General features: G+C 42.3%; 1 protein-coding gene across 2 annotated transcripts in view; it reads left to right on the forward strand.

The window, feature by feature from the left end:
- Window positions 1–4,981: 4,981 nt before the first annotated feature.
- Window positions 4,982–19,955, forward strand: part of AMFR (autocrine motility factor receptor) — a 50,102-nt gene continuing 35,128 nt past the window's right edge. For both annotated transcript variants that reach the window (XM_064580636.1, XM_045891098.2), the window contains exons 1-4: window positions 4,982–5,406; window positions 14,365–14,457; window positions 18,042–18,206; window positions 19,532–19,684. In XM_064580636.1, coding sequence (XP_064436706.1) covers window positions 5,152–5,406; window positions 14,365–14,457; window positions 18,042–18,206; window positions 19,532–19,684 — 666 coding nt within the window. In that variant the 5' untranslated portion in view covers window positions 4,982–5,151. The remainder of the gene's footprint in view (window positions 5,407–14,364; window positions 14,458–18,041; window positions 18,207–19,531; window positions 19,685–19,955) is intronic.

The raw sequence follows: 19,955 nt of genomic DNA on the forward strand, positions 1-19,955 counted from the left end.
CTTCTGGCATCCAAGTGAAAGGCTATAGTAACCACATTTCAGATGTGCTAGCGCTTGCCACTTGGGGAGGGTGGAAAGAAGTGGACTTTTTCTTGGTGTTATTATAAAATGCTGTATAAGTTGAAGAGATCTGATTCGAAGCTACTCATGTCCTTTGTAACATAAGCTTTGACCTAGAAAGTCTTTCTTGATCATTACTTTGCAGTATAAGTGCTTGAGTCAGTCATCTATATGTTGGGGCCTGGGTGAGAAAAACCTTTGATTTAAGCTGGCTGGGTTACTAACCTTAGAACCTAAAAAGATCTGGTTTTGAATGTAAAATTGGCAACACACAAACACAGATTTTTTAAACTTTGAACTTCTCAGCTATAGTTGTATCTTAATACTCATGTTTTAGGTTTCCTGATAGAAATAATAAAACTAGAGAAATTTATATCTCATATATTCCTACATTAGAAAAGGGTACAAGGGAATGTTTGACACTAAGCTCTTTTGATGTAAATTCTTAACATACCAAGAACTGACAGTCTTAAATTGTGCATTCCAATTCTCTACATATTAAATACTGAATAATTTTAAAATGAGCTCTTGATGGACTGATTTGTATTTTTGAATGCCTCCTACGTTCCAGGTTTGTTTATAAATGAGAGTCCTCTTTTGCATTGTATAAGTACAATATATGTCATGTTATTTTCCCTGAGTAATTCAAGTAGCGCATATTCTATATAAATCTAAATGGCACCGGAAAATATTTAGTAGGTTGGGGGATAAACTAAAAGTTTTACTCAAATGTTTTCAGTCATATTTAGAATTGACATCCCTTTGAAGAAAAGTGAAATTTATTTTTTTTCCTGAGGACAACTATTATGATTTTTTAGTAAGTAGATAATACTTAAAATGGCATTGTGATAATTCTGTTTATGAATTTATACTTTTAACAGCAGATCAGGGAGAGTTGTTATTTTTTATCATTGTCTTAGCTTATTATGGTTCAGTTATTATTTTATTTACAGGTTCCATTAAATTAGCATTTATTGGCATATAAAACATAGCCAAATTAGCCAATTTGTTTTATTCCATGCTTAATAAAAGTGAGAGGTAGAGGTCCTCTAAATTCAACAGGCCAGCAAGCAAGCAACTTAAAATTTCTTTTCTTAAATGATGTGACTCTTAAGCTCTCAGGTTTTTAATGACTGTGTTTTTTAAGTACTTGTTCAGTCACTTGAGATGAAATGCTTGGAGTAGCTTTTCCACGTCAGAGTTTCTCAAACTTAATGTTTTTACTGTTTCATAGTGTTCGGGACAGTACGTGCCGTTCACTAAGACTGCTTCAGAGGGTGTGTGGTTTTGTATGTTGCTTCGCCAGAGAAGCCTTAGTGGTTTTTGACTGTACTACAAGTCTGCTTCTGTAGCAAAGGTTTGATATCCTATAATTATTCTACTTGTTTTGCATCACTTATTATTTGGGTTAAACTGGACTCATTTCAAGTAGTTTGCCTTTGTTGTTCAGATGTGATGAGGAACATAATACTATGATTTGAGCCATAAAACACATTTTAATATTAGCTCGTATTTATCAGGCTTGTTTTTGTGGGAAAACAAAAAAACTGACTAAAACCTAAGTGAGTCTTAATGAAGCCAGTTTAGGTGTAATTTCTATCTTAGTGATGGATTGTACCATAGGACTAGAGAAGAATTGGGAAAATGTATTATGTTATCTGTTGAGGGAAAGATCAGTGCATTTACAAACTTAAAACTTGGTTACTGTGTTTACATCATAGTGTACTAGCATCATTTATGGTTTGGCTTTGAGAATTTTTATGGCATTACACTTAAAGAAAATGTATAAAAGAAACTGAAGTTTTGGTTATATTTTTATATTTGTAAAGTAAAAGTTTGATTGCAATGGTCACTGTTCTTTTTAAATTTTATTTTGTTGTTCATTTCAATTAAAAAAATAAAACAGAATGACTCTGCTTGTGTGTGGCTACTAACCTTAGTGTGCCAGTAGAAATCCTGAACAGTTCTTTTCCATTGTTGTTGGCCAAGGGCCATTAGGTAAGAGACAGCTTGACAGAATAGCAAGGGTCTGAAGAACTGGGACATTGATGTTGCCCTCTCTGGCGCTCCCCCATTGTGTGTTAACCGTGATCTTAGGCAGATCTAGTTTCCTGCATTGTGAAGTTCCAAATCCCTGGATTTGGAACCTGAAGATTGGGATTTAGAAGTTGTCACACAATTTTGCTGTGTTGTATCATTGGGGGCCTCAGTTTCCTCATCTATAAATCTCTGTGTTGGTTCCTTTAGGCTTTTTTTTTTTCCTCAAACTTGTCTGGAAGTCATGTTCTGTGACACTGTGCTTGCTGCTTATGTAATACTGTGTAATATAATTTAAGCATCTTAAATAGAAACCGTGTACCCAAAAGATGAGAACACCTGTGTCATAAGATCACAGCCTTAAGGTTTTATATCTGAACAAAAGTTGAACAAAACCTGATAAAGTTATTATAAAGTTTCTATGAAATTTTTACTGCTTGTATATTGCAGGTACCAAAAAGCTATGAAAAGTTATGAAAGGAAAGCTAAAAATTGAAGTATACCCATTAACTTACTTTTTCCCCCTGCAACTTGAGTTGGTTATTGTTTCCCCCTCTGCTAGATTTAGTAGTGGAACACACTGGTCCAGCTAATGAAACACCAGAGTTCTGTGGGAGTACACTTAAGGTTATTGGTTAGATAAGGTAGTTCAGTTTCTAGGATGTTGAGAATCTTCCAACAACAACAAAACTACTCAGCCTTTCCCAAAGAATGATGAAAATCAAATGAAGTCATAAATATGAAAGGATTTCAGATATTTAAAAAGTAAATAACAGTAAAGTATCTAGGTGTGATTCTTAATCTGCATAAGCTGGTTTGTCTGAATTGATAATTTTTAAAAATTTCCTTTAAATCAAGCCAAGTCAGAGCCACCATCCTATAAAGACGACAGAAATTTCAGTCTCTCAGTCATTATTGGGAGACTGTGGGGCCAACTCAAAGTCTCTAAGGAATCCAGAAAGCATAAGTGGTATTCTGAAATGAGGGTGGGAGTGCAGAGAGCTCTAGCTTCAAGATACTTTTCTTGTCTAAGCTGGACGGGCCCCTTAAGGTTTGGTGTGGGTGCCCTCCTGCCACACTGGGCCTTAGGACTCAACTGAGAAAGGTCGTCCCTATACCTATGTCTAGCCTTCCTGGGCACACTTAAGTGTTCATTCCTCTGTGTCTTGCCTCCTCCCTGGGTCCTCTCATGGAGTAGGATACAGTGCAAAGAACCAGAAACACGAATTGATTTGAGAAGGTGGGTTTTGACCATGCTAAAAAAAAAAAAATCCTTCAGAGGGGTGCCTGGGTGGCTCAGTCGGTTAAGCATCCAACTCTTGATCTTAGCTCAGGCCTCAAGCTCAGGGTTGTGAGTTCAAGCCCCTTGTTGGGCTCCATGCTGGGTGTAGAGCCTACTTTAAAAAGTGTGTGTGTAAGTAACACGTGCCCCCCCTCCCAGCCAAATTGTTCGGTTCCATCACAGGCTTTTGAATAGGATGTTTCTAAAAATTCGAAAGTGGATGGTAATAATTCTGAGAGGTCTTTGTTTTCTAATTAGTAGAGTTTTAGAATTAAAATATTAGGCATTAAAGAGACTCAAAAATGGTTTAGTCCTTTTCTTTTGAAAATTTGTAAGATTCAACAAATACTGAGCACCTACTCTGGAGCAGGCAGAATTCTAGGCCTTGGAGCTACAGTGAGGAATAAGACCCCCAAGCTCACACATTTTCTTTTTTGTCACAGCTTTATGAAAGTGTACAATGAAACGATTGTTAGTATATTCAGAGTCGCGGAGCCGACAACAAAATTAAAAAAAAAATTCAATATTTTGTTTTTATCCCCCAGTTCCCTCATCCCTGCCCCTCCCCCCCCAGCAACCATTATTTTGCTTTCTGGGTCTGTATATGTATTTGCCCATTCTGGATATTTCATATAAATGGAACCACAACGTGTGGCCTTTTGTGTCTAGCTGCTTTCACCTAGCAAGTTCAAGATTCCTCCATGTTGTAGCATGTGTCAGTACTTCTTCATTCATTTTCACGGCTGAGTAACAGTCCATTGTACGGATTATACCTTACTTATCCATCCATCACTTGAGGGACATTAGCTTGTTTCCACCCTTGGCTATTTATTATGAATAATGCTGTTACCAAAGTTTGTGTACAAATTTGGTTTTGAGCTCCGTTTTCATTTTTCTTGGGTATATATGCCTAGGAGTGGAATCGCTAGGTCAAATGGTTACCCGTGTGTTTAACTTTTTGAGGAACTTTCAAAGAAGCTGCACTGTTTTATATCCCTACCTGGTGTATGAGGGAACACATTTTCATTTCCCGCTAAATCAAGTCCATTCTAGACTCTGCTCCAGGCTACTAGTACACAACAGAAACTTAAGATAACCTTACTGGCGAGAAAAAAGACTGTTGATGATATTCTTCCTTTGAGGGTCCTCTATTGCTCCCTAAGCAGCATCCCTTTGGACCACCGGGGAAGCTGCTAGGCCCACAGGCGTGCTCAGGGGTAGTAACCTGCTTAAGCGGGAGGGGGTGGGTGGGTTAAGGAAACCAAGGGCCGAGTGTCCGGGTCCCCGCGACCTGCGGACCCGCCACACTGCCTGGGCTCGACCGCCCGCCAGCGCCGTCGGGCCAGAGTGACGCTTCTGCTCGACCGGCCGCGGCCGCGGGCCCCGCCGAGCTGGGCTGTCGGCGGACGGTCATGCTGGGTGCCGGGCCCCAGAGCCTGCGGCCCGGGCCCTCGCCCGCCAGGCGGCGGCGCGACTGCCGGGGGCGGGGGACGGAGGCCGCGCCCCCGCGCCCATCCCGCCCGCGCCCCGCGGAGGGCGGCGGCCCGCCCCGAGCACGCCGAGGCTCTTCCGCGCCGGCAGGGGCAGCAGCGGGAGCGGCGCGGGGCGGAGCGGCGCCAGCGGCCAGGAGCGGCCCGGCCCGGCCCGGCGCGGCGGCGGCGGCGGCGGCGGCGGCGGCGACGCCAGAGCCCGAGGGCGTCGTTCGCGAGGCCGCCGCGGGAGCCCGGCCGCAGCGCGGGGAGGCCTGGGGCCCGGAGGCCGCCGCTGCCGCCATGCCGCTGCTCTTCCTGGAGCGTTTCCCCTGGCCCAGCCTCCGCACTTACACGGGCCTCAGCGGCCTGGCCCTGCTCGGCACCATCGTCAGCGCCTACCGCGCCCTCAGCCAGCCCGAGGCCGGGCCCGGGGAGTCGGAGCCACCAACGGCCGCGGTGCAGACGGAGCCGGCCGTCCCCGCCCGGCCCAGCGCCGGCGGTCCCCGGGCCCGCGACGTGGCCCAGTACCTGCTCTCGGACAGTCTGTTCGTGTGGGTGAGCGAGGCAGCCCGGGCCGCCGCGGAGGAGCGGGCGGGAGGCGGGGGCCGCCATGTCCCCCATTATGTGCAGGGGGCGTGGCTGGGCCGGGGTCGCCTCTCCGGGCCCCCGGGGGCGGGGCCCTCCCGCGAGCGCGCCGCCAGACCCGAGGCTGAGGGGCTGCGGCGGTCTGGGGGCTCCGAGAGAGCGGCGGGGCCGAAAGCGGGGGCGGTTTGAGGAAGGGGCTCCGGGAGGCGCGGAGGGCGCGAGGGCACGCGGCCGGGCCCGGGGAGGGGAAGGGGCGAGGGGGGTGGGGGTGGCGTGTCCGAGGAACCCCGAAGGAAACTCGAGGACCTCCGGGAGTCGGTTACCCCGGCGGTTCAGTGAATTTTGGAGGGAAGTTGAAAGGCTTTTCTGGCTCGGTCAGCCCGGGAATGTTGGGGTTGCCCGTGAAGAGGAGGGGGCAGAGACGAGTCCTGCGCTGGCTAGGGGAGAACTGTACGCATCTGGGTGTGTTGGGACATTTCTGTGAGGAGACTGCCTGTCTCCCATAACTTTTTTTTTTTTTTTTGCGCCATTTAGTATGTGATTGTCCTGTTTGGGTCAAACACACATACAAACCATGCTTCCTTTCCTGTTGCCTTTACCTGGTGATTCATGACGGTTTCCTTTGATGTCTGAGGGCAGTAAAACATTCAGAGGCAAGAGCTGGCTCATCGTTTTCACTCAGCATTTTCGCCTTTTAGTGATCCATTTTAAAACAACGTTTTCAGTTTGTCTGCCAGTGCAAGATAAGCAGCACCTACAAGGCATAAATGCTGGTTTCGCTTGTTAGGACAGATAATTTCAGGCTGGGCAGATAACAGCATTTTGGCTAAAGAACTTTGCTTCCAGCTTGGCCTTAAATGCCATGCATGTACATGCACACGTGCGCGGGCGCGCGCACACACACACACACACACACAATGATCAGAAAAGGTGCTCCAGGATTTAAGTCTGTCACTTGGGTTTACTGTGGTGTCTTGGGGCTTGTCTTCTCCTACAGTTCCCATTTGGGGTTAAGAGTAGGCTGTAAATGACTAAGATTAATATTCCAAGGGTAGAGAATGATATACAACTCATTGGTTATAATTAATCCCACAGTGCTTCATCAGGAAGCTGTGGGATTTATGAATTTGGTGGGCTGTGGATTAAGTCTCCTGGTCCTTCTGATGAAGAGATTAGTAGAAGGCAGTGAAGAGTGAAGTTTTATTCTTTCACTGCTGTGTACTTGAATTTGGTACTGTGTAAACAGTAGGGAAGAAGGGAGAAAAAGAACTCAACTCACCTCTCTTTTGTCTTATTTCCAGTCTATTTTTTCATTTGAGTTAGCAGGTAAACAACTTAAAGTGGTGTGAAGAGTGTTTCTGCCAAATGTTAAGATTATAATGTATTCTTTGATAGGTAAGTATGAGACCTAAATAAGCCTTTGAGACGGAACCACTATAGAAGAGAACAACTGCTAGTATTGTTTATAGTGATTTTCCCCTCCCAGGAGTTTTTTGTTTTTGTTTTTGTTTTTACCAAACTCATATTCAAATTCCAAGGTTAACACCTCTTCATAAACCACTGCATAAAACCTGTTGATTTTCCTGCGAAAATTATTTCTTTTAAGAAAATTTCAGTTTTCCCCTGGCTTTTTCATTAGAGATCTTACCTAGAGCACGTTTCTCATTTCTTCCTGATCTGTTGATGATTGTTTTCCTTTTTCAGTTATCTTCGTAACGGTTTTTCTAGCATCTTTCCTCGTGGTTTTCCCACTTTCATGCTGGCCTGCCTTGGTTTCTCAGACCCTCCACGTGTGTTCTGTAAGCTTTTCTCATCACCCATGGCATAGTTCTGTTTTGGTACCTGAGCAGGGGCCACAATCTCAAAAGCCTGCTTCCTTAGCCTGACAGATAGCATGATTGAGTGAATATATGGTAGGGCCTTGGTCAAAATGGATCCCTTTGGCACCCTGCCCAAAGACATTCAGATTCAATTTTTTAAAAACCAAGCAAGATAAAACAAAAACTGATATTTCTGCCAGTTTGCAAATCCTGCTGGCTGTTATTTGGCATATTGGAATCTCTAAAGCTTATCTTTGTAGAGCACAATTTAATATAGGTCTGATAGCATCTCAGGTTTTGATTAACAAACTCAATTCAGAACCTTTCAGGGGTACCATTTGGGGCACTCTGGAGGGCATAGCTGTGAACCCTTTCCCCTACCCTCAAAGCAATCCATATACAAATAAAGCAAAATTTGATAAGTGATGATAGATAGATTAAAAAAATATATATGGCAGGGTCTGGAGGAAAGAGAAAGTAATGCCTAGGGGAAGGATGCTTGGAAGATGGTATTTGAACCCAGCCTTGGGCGGTAAGAAGGATCTCAGCAAGCAGCATGATGTATTACAAGTAGAAAAAACAGCATGTGAAGGTCAGATGGTGTATGAAAGGTAGTGCAGGGCCTATGCAGAGCAGCCCATAAACTGGGCTCTTAAATTACAATTCCTTTGGGTCCTATGATTAAGAGTGAGGTTGGGAAGGTAAAGGGGAGGCCTGGGAGTCGCAGGAGGTGAGGGAAGTAACCAACCCCTATAAAGGTGTATTTCTGAAAATGGCAATCTCGTACTTGAAAAATGTAGTTTCTCAGATTGAATCCGGGGGATCAATTCAAGGGGAAAGGCAGAGCCTTGGAATCTTCATTTTGATAAATATCCCAGGCGATTTTTTAGGCACACTGATGGTTGAGAAATGGATTAGGGAGGATAGGATGTGGGGTGAGGGTCAGATTTTGTAAGCCTTGCCAGCCCTTCTAAGGAGCAAGGACATTACTTTGTGGGCCATAGGGTTTAAGTGCGAGTGGAGGAGAGGACGGACTGTCATGATGAGGTAGTTTTCTCAGGGGTGACCTGAGACAGCAGTGGTGAGGATGGGAAGAGGCCAGGAGATGTTGTGAGTTAAACCTCCCCCAAGGAGGTCTCTTCAGGTGGTGCTCTGGTGTGGGTGTTGAGAAGAGGTTCTAGGGGAGGCTCCAGGGTTCTCACACTAGCAAATCCCCAGGTTTGATGTGACCACTTGTTTCTTCATGTCTTTCTAGAACTTTCATTCTAAAGTTTCATTTGAGATTAGGTTTTGTTACTCATTTCTAGGCTTATTTTACAATTTTCAGGTGACCCTTCCGTTAAAGTACCTCTTGATCCATTCCATACTGTTTTGAATTGTACAGGTGTATTTGGCTTTTCCACTTCTTTATTCATATTATTTTCATTACTGTCTCCTTTCTGGTTTTTTATTTTCCTTTTTTACAGATTTGCTTCTAAAATTGTAAGAGCAGGACATGGTAAGATGGAGAAATGGGAATATGAAAGAAGTGTTAAGGTTCTGACATAGTTATATGCAAATCAAATAATTTAAATAGAAGTCTGGGGGGGTGGGAGGGAGGAATCATCAAAAACGGAAATGGAGAAAAGTGAACTGACCATTTAGAGCAGGGATGGGTAAACTGGTGGTCTGTTTGGCCTGGCCTGTTTTGTACAGTCTGTTTAGCTAACGATGGTTTTTATGTTTTTCAAGTTGTTGTTGTTTTTTTTTTCTTAAGGGGAATACTATGTGACAGAGAGTGTGTGGCCTACTGAGCCTAAAATATTTATTATCTGATAGCCCATTAGAGAAAAAGTCGCTGTCTCCCTTAAAGAACCCATCTTCATATAATTACGAAACTTCGGGATTAAAAGTAATTTACTAGGTTTGAGTATGAGTTGAGTATTCCAATGAAGTTTAGAGAAAAATATTAGCTTTAGAAATGTTGGGGCAGCTAAAGAAAAAGTACACTTCTAAATAATAGGATATAAGCCTAGATAAACAACTTAAAAATATAAGAAAGATCCTCAGGGTGAGGGGAAAGAGACTATTTAATTGCTTGCTATGTGCATGCTGAGTGCTTTGTGTACATAAACTCACTTATTTCCCTGATATTGTGAAAAGAGGAACACTATCATCCATGTAATAAGGGGGAGTATGCATTTTTGCATTTTATTGCATTTTTTTTTTTTTTTTTTAAGATTTATTCATTTGTTAAGAGAGAGCATGAATGCGGGAGAGCGGGGGAGAGGGGGTGGCCGAGGGAGAGGGAAAGAGAGTCTTAAGCCAGCTTCACACTGAGCATGGAGCCCGACCCAGGGCTCAATCTCACCACCCTGAGATCATGACCAGAGCCAAAACCAAGAGTCGGACACTCAACCAACTGCACAGCCCAGGTGCCCCTTTATTACATTTTATACTTGTCACAGGGAGCCTGCAGAGAGATAACATATTCCAACTGTTCATTCAGGGAAGAGACAAACAATGCTGTGTGGGGGAGGTGGTGGTTAGTGCTGGTGTTAAGTGGGAGACTAAGAAATATCCATATTGATCCTGTTCTTGAAATAGTTCCTGGTACTTTAACCACATTTCATCACAAGCTCATGAGTAACATCCCATTGGTGGCCAGCATTTTACAGGATCAAAAATACCTCCAGGGTTACACAGTGATAAGTGTGGCTAAGCTATTTAAGAGAGTTACCTGCTTTCTTCTCTTTTCCTCTCAGGCCAAACTGTCTTAAAATTTCGTTTCTGTTGTTCTCAGGTAGCACAATAGAACCATTCTGGGAGGGCAATTTTCTTATGGAGCCTTAAAGGGAATTACTTTAAGCCTGATTAGGTAGGGGTTCCTTGGGTCAGTACTATCTGATGTTTTCTGTTGTAGGCTGCTCAGGGACAAACAAAACTTGTTTTTATTTTGTGTAGGCTAATACAAAAGAAAGATGTTTGGTGGGGTCCTAAAAAATATTATTTAAGGTTTTTACATTGCTATAGATAAGAGAAACTTCTGAAGCATTTTAATATAGTAGAAATACCATGTAACCAGGATCATTGAGGCCACCCAGTTTGGGATTGTTAGTTATCAGTCTCCCATCATGGTGAGAAAAATAAATGTGGAACTTCAGAACTGGTCAGAAAGTTTATTAGACTCTAAACTTAGAAAAGTTAATAAAAAAATAAATGCATGATCATGGTACAGAAGTCACAGGTGATGTACAGTGCAACTTCTGCTTCCCTTTCCCAGAAGTGGCCATTACCACTTTTTTTTTTTTTTTTTAAGATTTTGTTTATTTGAGAGAGTGAGCGAGCGAGAGCGAGCGAGTGAGAGAGCACATAAGCAGGGGCCGAGGCAGAGGGAGAAGCAGGCTCCTTGCTTAGCAGGGAGCCCAACTCAGGGCTCGATCCCAGGACCCCAGGATCTTGACCTGAGCCGAAGGCAGACGCTTAACCGACTGAGCCACCCAGGCGCCCCCTATTACCACTTTCTTGTAATTAATGCTAGTGTGAAGTAGAAGACCAGGAAACATCCAGGTGGATCAAGTCCTTGACACTATTCACATCTACGATTATACAAATGTGTCTGTGTGTACGTATGCATATGCTTTCTTTTTTACATATAGGGTAACATGGTAATGGCGTTTCTACACCTTGCTTTTTTTTCAGTGAACAAGTGATCTTGAAGTTTCCATACAGTGCTAGTAGAAAAGAGAGCTGCTGAGTTAGTTTTCCTGGCTTCATTGTATTCCACTGAATGGCTGGCAGTTTATTGAACTTGCCTCCCACCATTTTTCTGCTATTAGTGAACAGTGCTCCAGTGAACCCCTTGTCTTTACATTTACGTCTGGATTCTGCCTACAAGGAAAAACTAGCTAGTTGCATAGAACAATAAAATGAGGTTAGTACTTTTAGTGTGGTCTATGTGGATAAAGTGGTGGTTCAGACCAGGCGTGCTGGAGGTGAGCCTCGTTTTGCTTGTTGGAAGTGAGAAGGTTTGTCCTGGTTCTATGGATGTACAACTGGGCTAAAGTGTTTCTGTAAGAATATTACTGGGTGACCTAATGGAATCTGATCTGGGACTTGCTTTGATGTATTTATTTAGTTAATTTTTTAGAATGAAATATTTTATTTCAGTTAGAAAACACCACTTATCCGTTTATTTTTCTCCTATTCAGAGGCCCAGGAACAAATGATTTTGTACAGTGTGAAATTTAGCAAATGCTCACACATAGAACCACGGTAAAAAAAAAAAAATTGGGGGGGCGCCTGGGTGGCTCAGTTGGTTAAGCGATTTTATTTATTTATTTGACAGAGAGAGAGCACAAGCAGAGGGAGCGGCAGGCAGAGGGAGAGGGAGAAGCAGGCTCCCCGCTGAGCAGGGAGGCTGATGCAGGGCTCCATCCCAGGACCCTGGGATCATGACCTGAGCCAAAGGCAGATGCTTAACCGACTGAGCCACCTAGGCGCCCCCCATTTTTTTTTTTTTGTACAGGTGATCTTTTTTCTAATTGAAGTGTAGTTGGTGGGATTTGCTCTTAAGTGAGGAATGCTACAATTATATTTCTTTCCATATTTGCAATTTTTCAAGGCTTTATCAGTTTTAAAGTTGAGAATTTATCGTATATTGTCATTTTTTTATAAATAGAATAGTTTATTAATAATCGGTAAGGTGTTTTAAAAAACACTTTGTTCATCATCTTAAAATTTTTAGTTGCTTCCAATTCTCTGTAGCTCTAGCTTTCATATAAAGTTCACAAAAGGGTAGCTCCTTCTTTTTACATAAATTTCCTTCTAATATCAGTATATTTTCTCAAGCTTTTTTTCCCTTCTTATCCTTGCTAATTTTTAAATCTTCCATTGAAATTAAAATAAGAAATGATTATCTGTGAGTGATGAGATTATGACAGACTTCCACTTTAAAAAAAAAAGATACTAATTTTTTTAAACTGTATTTTTGAACTTTAAGAAATGTAACTGAGAAATAGTAAATAATACTTTACTTTTTGTTTTGTAACCCAAGATATACGAGAATGTGCTTTTGGATAGAGCAATGATTAAGCCACCCCAAATTTGCTTTCTTCTCCTGCATTGATTGCTCTCCCAGTAGCCTGCTTGGTGTATTGTTAGATGCTTATCAAGTTCTGTGTCCTGTAGATTCTAAAAGCTCTTTGAATGTGGGGTCTAGAGCTCCCTCATGTCTTGAACAAGTAGGTGCTAAATGTGTGGACTTTATTTCTTTATTTCCTATGCCTACATGCAAAACCAGCAAGAATTCTTTTTTTAAATTGTGTTGTAATTAGGCTGGGGGATGTTTGGCTGACTTAAAAAATTCTGTTCAGGGGCACCTGGCTGGCTCAGTCAATAGAACATGCAACTCTTGATCTCAGGGTCAAGAGGTCCAGCCCCCACGTTGGGGGTAGAGTTTACTTAAAAAAAAAAAAAAAAGACAAAAAAATCTGCTCGACTAGAAGATGTGGCATGAAGGGTTGTGGTTGTGGTTTTGTTTGATGAAGTTTTTCTTAATTAACATGACTGAAGTTCCCGTTGACTGGTTTAGAACACAATGAAAAGGAACCTTCTCCACATCTATTTCATCTCCTTAAAAATTAGTATTCTAAGCTATTTTTTTTGGACCGTTTCAAATAGGGCTGTTTGACAGGGAGTCACAAGTTAGGGATATAGGATGTTTTGGATAACTGATTTGCTTTTTTTCCTGATTATTTGCAGGATTTAATTACCAGAACTGTTTCAGCCAAACTATTTTTTTTTTAATTCTTTAAAAATATATCACATATTTCCTTGTCCCATTAGGCAGAATAGGACTAAACATAATTTAATCTTTTTGTAATGAATCAGGGCTGCCATTATATATGTTCTCCCAAAGGGGTGCATAGTGTGAGATACTAAGGAGGACCTAAAGAGATAGATCTTAAGGAGCTTGTTTTCTTGTATTACTTCTTCTGTCATCTTTTTTTTCCTTTGACAATATCATTTGCTTCTTTTAAAAATAGAGGGAAGAATGACCCGGGAAGAATATGGCCACCTTCCTGTAAAGTTAGTGAATCAAAGGTTAAAGCAGTCTTTACATTGAGTTGGGGTTCATTTCCATTGCTCTCAATGAAAGTCATATTTACTGTCTTTATCAAGGTCCTTTTGGCTTTTGGGGTCATGCAGAATTTTAAAAATCATTTGAGCGTAAATGGTAAGATGTGCCCCACTACTTTCTTGGTCAAGGGCAGCCCACTCTTTCATTTTGTGAGCATTATATTTGTTGTGTAGGTATCGGGATATCCATCTCTTAATTATCTAAGTAAAGAGATTTCCCATCTCCCGTTGAAGAAGGCCTTGGTTTTGTGTTGGTGGCTTCTGTTGCCTTCCAGTTCTCAGACACTCCTGCCAGTTTGCTTCTTCCTTCTTCTTGGTTTCTCAGTTCCATTCCCCTCTGATGCCCCAGAACCATTACTTGAAGGCCAACACTGAGCATGGAGAACATTTATCTTTTGGCTGGCAGATTATCCCATTGTAGTACATATGTGTATATACACATACCCCTATATATGTATAGGGGGTTCTCAATTTTTTTATGGTCTTGTGGCTTTTCTGTGACCATCAAACCTCTCCTCACCTGCTGTTTGTTTGGCAGGGCAGAGTAAGATATTTGGCTGTTGGATTTTAGTTCATGATAACCTCAATTTCTAGAAAAGTTTTCTTCAAGGCTATCAAAATCTTAATGTAGGAAATGATATACCTAAGAGACACCTACGGCTTACAATGTGCATACAGTTTTGTATGTTCAGTATAAAGTTTATGTACGGTTCAGTAAAGGCTGAAGGGAAAGGTGGCCTGCTGGATGGTGCATACTGGGACAGGGCTCTGTGATTAACTGGTAAGCTGGTGCCTCTCCTTCCCGCTCCTCATCTCTACTCCCACCACCCATAAAAGCGTGACCCTTCAAATATTACTTATCTTGTATAGGTAGGGAACTGTGGAGGCTCAGTCCTTAGAAATGTTGAATTCCTAATACAAAGTTTTTAGACCTGCTTTTATTTTTCAACAGGAGGAAATAAACTTTCTTTCTTTGATTTGTATACAGGTTCTAGTAAATACTGCATGCTGTGTTTTGATGTTGGTGGCTAAGCTAATCCAGTGTATTGTGTTTGGCCCTCTTCGAGTGAGTGAGAGGCAGGTAAGTCCAAACAGCAAGGATGGATTCTAGTGACCAGATTTTTTTTTTTTTTTTAACTTTGTGTTTGATATAATTTTAAACTTACAGAAAGGTTGCATGAATGCTCTGAAGAGCTTCCATACACCCTTATCCACATTCATAGTTGTCAACAGTCTGTCCCATTTGCTTTCACATTTTTTTTTTTTTAAAGATTTTATTTATTTATTTGACAGAGAGAGACACAGTGAGAGAGGGAACACAAGCAGGGGGAGTGGGAGAGGGAGAAGCAGGCTTCCCGCTGAGCAGAGAGCCCGATGTGGGTCTCGATCCCAGGACCCTGGGATCATGATCTGAGCCGAAGGCAGACGCTTAACGACTGAGCCAGCCACCCAGGTGCCCTTTGCTTTCACATTTGTCTTTTATTTATATTATACGTATTTTTTCTGATCCATTTGAGAGTAAGTTGTGGACGTCATACCCTTGGACCTCCAAATACTTCAGCATGTATTTCCTAAGAGCAAGGACATTTTCTTATGTAACCATAGCACAATGATCAAAATTAGGAAACTTAGCATTGATAAAATACTTTATGGAATCCACAGCCCATATTCAGTGTAGCCAGGTTGTCCTGATATTGTTCTTCATAGCTGTTTTTCCCATGACTTTCATGAATGCAGTTTTTAAAGAAGCATAGATTTGTTTTAGTTTGAATAATAATAAACATCACTCTTTAGAATATAGGTTCTTTTCCAAAGGAATTACCGAGAGATTTAAATTTCTCCCTTTGGACAAGTAAATTAAGATTCGTCATTCCACAAGCAGAAGATTAGGGATAGTCTGACATTGGAACATTACTCCCAGAAGGTGCAGGTATATGAGCAGGACATGCTTGTAATAAAGAATGTGCCACAAGCATACCGTACAGATTGGCAGGCCCCCAAGGATTTTAGCATAGAATGTAGAATGGTGTGTTTAAGAATAAGAATTTAGAACTGGCCTTAAAACAACAACATACAAACAGAACTAGATTTCACTTTATCTTATCCCCGCGATGAGACACAGGGACCTGCTACCTTGAACTTGCATTGGCCTCGCTCCTTACCTACCCTTTCAACACAAGTCCCCTGTTATCAGATCAGCTGAGGTCCTAGTTCAGAGCTAAACCGAGGTTACTGTGTGGTTGAGCCCTTGGATGCTGTTAGGAGCAGGACTGTTCGTTCTCCCAGAGAGTTTTCATTAGTGAGTATTCAGCACTTTCTCCAAAATATCAACTCCAGAGGTCTCCCAGGTAGCACTGTGGAAGGTCATTTTGGGGGTAAGAATCAAAAGCTCCTTTTGATGCTTCTTTCTTTGTGACGAAAAACTTCTGGCTTGCGGGCCAGAAATTGGTCAGGCCAGGCAAGCCATCTCCTTGCTGGTGGATTGATCTGGCGCCAGTGAGCCTTAATCCACTGCTTTCATTTTCCTGAAATGTTAAATATCTGTTCAAAATTTTCAGAACACATTACCTTGGAGTGTTATATAGATTTTTACGATACCTAGAGGTAACGGGCACATCTGTTATCCTACTTTGAGTTTTCCAGTACAGATCACATCTTTCATTTATTTTACTTACTTATTTAAAACTTGTTATTCGAGTATAGTTAACACATAGTATTACCTTAGTTTCAGCTACACAAACAGTGGTTCCACAGCTCTGTGCACATTATGCTGTGCTCTCCACCGTGATGACTTTTTTTTGATGAGTGTCATCCAGTGGCATTTATCAAGCACTAGTTTGAGTTAGAACTCTGCAGAATTGACATGGGTTTGCTCTGTGGGTGATTCAAGAAAGTTCAAGAAATAAAGTCGTGCTGGAGGCAAAGACACTGAATACCGACAGCAGGAGAAGAAAGAAACTGTTCCGGGGAGGTTTAGAGCAAGGGATTTTTTTTTTTTAAGGCGCATAATGCCCGCTATGGGACATGCCCCAGCACCGTACATAGAGTAGCTTAGTTAAGTTTCTCCAGCAGTTCTGTGAGGTGGATACCAGGCTCATAAGGCCCATCTTATAGGTGGGGAGACCAAAGCACGGGAACGTTAAGTGACTCGTCACAAGTCGCACGGCAAATACATGGTGGGGTGAAGATTCAAAACCCAGGCACAAGATGTCCTGGGTTCACCTTGTACTTCACCTGTCCCAGATCTGGAAACAGGCGTTCACCAAAGGTTACTAGTTCCCTTTGTTCTTTGTGCAAATGGTGTACAGTCAGTATAGTGGCTAAAAGTCCTCGAAGTAATAATCTTATCTTTTAGTGGTCCTTCATTTGTTATACATTTAGGCTCAGTTATTTCTGTTTCTATTCAGTTTTGTTTTTTTTCTGTTCTAATTGTTTGAATTTGCGAAACATTTATATGGTTCAGAACTATTTCTGAGAATATACTTGGGAGTCCTGTTTGATTCTCATGTCTTTTACTCAGTTCCCACCCCTCCCACAGATGGCTCACTAGTGTATTTTAGGGGCTAGACTCCCCTCCTTGACCTTTTTCTTCAGGGTAGTGAAGATTTTAAAAACTGGATAGCCTCCTTATAGGCAAAGTACTCTCCCACTAACCCTGGGAGAGTACATTTATACAACTTCTTTGGAAACCAGGTGGGTGGTACTTAATAGAAACTATAAAAACATTCTTAACCTTTGATTCCATAATGCTGAAGAAATAGAAACTCTGGCAGAGATACTCATTGCAACATTTTCCAAAGGGAGACAAAAACAATTTCATTGTCCGTCTGTAACCACTAAAATGGTATATTCACGGATTATTCACTGATGCTAGTAAGGTTCTCACAATATGAGAAGTGAAATAAAGCAGTGTACACAAAAATTAAGGTTTTGCACATTAGGAGAAGACAAGAAAAATGCATAAAGATGCTAAGGCATTTTTGTTTTATTCTTCTTACGGATTATAGGCTGGTGAATGAGCATATGTTATTTATTTATTTTTTTTGAAGATTTTATTTATTTATTTATTTGAGAGAGAGAGAGAAACAGCACGAGAGGGGAGAGGGTCAGAGGGAGAAGCAGGCTCCCCGCTGAGCAGGGAGCCCCATGTGGGACTCGATCCCGGGACTCCGGGATCATGACCCGAGCTGAAGGCAGTCGCTTAACCAACTGAGCCACCCAGGCGCCCGCATATGTTATTTTTTAATCTGAAGGATGTTTAAAAAGAAAAAGCCTAATCTTTTCTATTGTTTACAAATCCAAAGAGCAGAAGTATTAAAAATGATACTTGTAGACTTCATTATTTTTAAAATTTTGTGTTGGAAGTATTTGTATTATTCTTAATATACAAGGTACTAGACTAATATCACGCCCCTTTTGATGGCTAAAATTTTATAACTGACTGAGGGATTACAATCCAGAGTCTACACATGACTTTCTAGGTGCCTTACCTTTATTCTTTAGAGAGTTTATTTTTTTCTTTACCTTCTAATGTCTTGCGAACAAATGTTAGAAAGCTGAATGTAGAATGTATTTTCTCCAGAGCAGCCAGTTTTTGTTGTGTTAACTTCTCTTAAATAGGTTAGATGTAATAGTACTAACCTTTATAAATATTTGTCTTTTCAGCACCTCAAAGACAAGTTCTGGAATTTTATTTTCTACAAGTTCATTTTCATTTTTGGTGTGCTGAATGTGCAGACGGTGGAAGAGGTGGTCATGTGGTGCCTCTGGTTTGCTGGACTTGTATTTCTACATCTGATGGTTCAGCTCTGCAAGGACCGATTTGAATATGTGAGTTTTTGGCCAAGCTCTCTGCTTGCTTAGTCACACATTTGCCAGGTTTGAATTGTGTAAGATGAAGGAGCCATAACGGCCACGTCCTGCGTAGGTCTCCAGGGCAAGGCTCTCAGATCAGGTAGCCGCCGCCTATTTCTTGAGGAACTTGGTGTAGCGGCCACAGAATGCAGGATCAGTGTCTCCGCTGAAGATCCCCTCTTTTCCCCACTAGCAGAGTGTGTTAAAGCCCGCGTGGGGTCAGTTCACCTACACAAACTGTTCCCATCACAGCTTGAGGAAAGCTTAATGTATAAGCTGAATAAAAGCGGCTGTCTTCCAGATATCTTCTGTTCCAGTCTCCTTCCGTTTTTTTCCTCTGATTATTGGAACCTTCTTTTGGACTAGTTTACACTATTTCCAGCCCTGGGCAAGGACTGAATTAGCCCTCTAGTCTCCCTGGGTCCTGAGAGAAGTGAATCCTTCTCTGTCCGGGTATAAGATCTGCCTCTCGGCTTCAGATCAGAGTTGTGGGGTGAACCCTCACTCTTCATTGCCCCCGGACAAATGTCAAGGGTCCTGGGAAAACACACACCTACAGTTCTGCCCTTCAGTTACACCACTCCGGGACCTCATTTGCTCTTCACTTCACCTGGTCCTCGGGGACAGGTGGTCCCTGCACCTGTCTGTGAGTTCATCTCGGTCTGAAAGCTCTTCAGGGGTCAAGAGCAGGAGTGCGCAACCTCCCTAACGGGTTTGTTATCTCCACCCTCCTGCTCAGACTCCCAGCCCCAGGCCTCTGTCCCCGCTGTTGCCTCTCCTTGTATACTGTTAATCTAGCATCGTGGTAGGGGGCGCTCCACACCTGGATGACATTTCCCTTGTCCCAGCCCCGAACACTGTAGGAATATGCTCCCAGTGAATTTTCAGGAGGAGGGGGAGAGCAAGATCGAGAAAGAAACACAACAGAACATGGTGCCGTCTGGAGTGCTGTTGAATACTGAGAGACTTAAATACCTTTGGAAAATTTCTTAGAGAGAGGCTTATCATCCACTGGTAGGAGGAGGATCCTTGAGAATTTGAGATGGAAATATGATGTATATTGTTAATATTCCGTAAAGTAAGTGATGAAGATCTCTGAATATCAGCTCGTGCTCATATTTAGGTTGGTTGGAGAATTTGACCATCTGGCACTGGGGTGCTTTTCTGTGCTTGGCATTTGGCGGCGCTGCTAAGCCCAGGTTCCTGAGCAAAGACACCGAGACTACCCTTGAGTTTCTCAGGGAAGCTTAACAGTGCCGTGAAGAAGAATGAACTTCCTTCTCCTGTTTTGTACGTTTCAGCTTTCCTTTTCTCCCACCACACCCATGAGTAGCCACGGGCGAGTTCTGTCTCTGTTGATCGCAATGCTGCTTTCTTGCTGTGGATTGGCAGTCGTCTGCTGTGTCACAGGCTACACCCACGGGATGCACACGCTGGCTTTCATGGCAGCAGAGGTAAGGTGTGGACGCGGGTTTTTGTTCTGATCATACTCCTGTATGTTTTCAAGTCACCCATGTTGTGACTGAGGGATATTGGGTCTTTTAACAAGCATGTTTTGAATTCCTTGCTTTTGTGTTGGGTACTGGTATTGAAGGGAAAAATGTATGATTTCCTGTAATCCTTGCTATGACATAATAAAAGGTAATTATTTTTGCCCACATTTCTATAGTGCTTACTGTATGCTGAGGGTTGCTGTAAATACCTGCAGTGTATTGACTCATTTTA

Source organism: Mirounga angustirostris, unplaced genomic scaffold, assembly GCF_029215605.1.
Source record: "Mirounga angustirostris isolate CCGP_5_RB_7025 unplaced genomic scaffold, mMirAng1.0.hap1 SCAF_16, whole genome shotgun sequence".
Lineage (NCBI taxonomy): Eukaryota > Metazoa > Chordata > Mammalia > Carnivora > Phocidae > Mirounga > Mirounga angustirostris.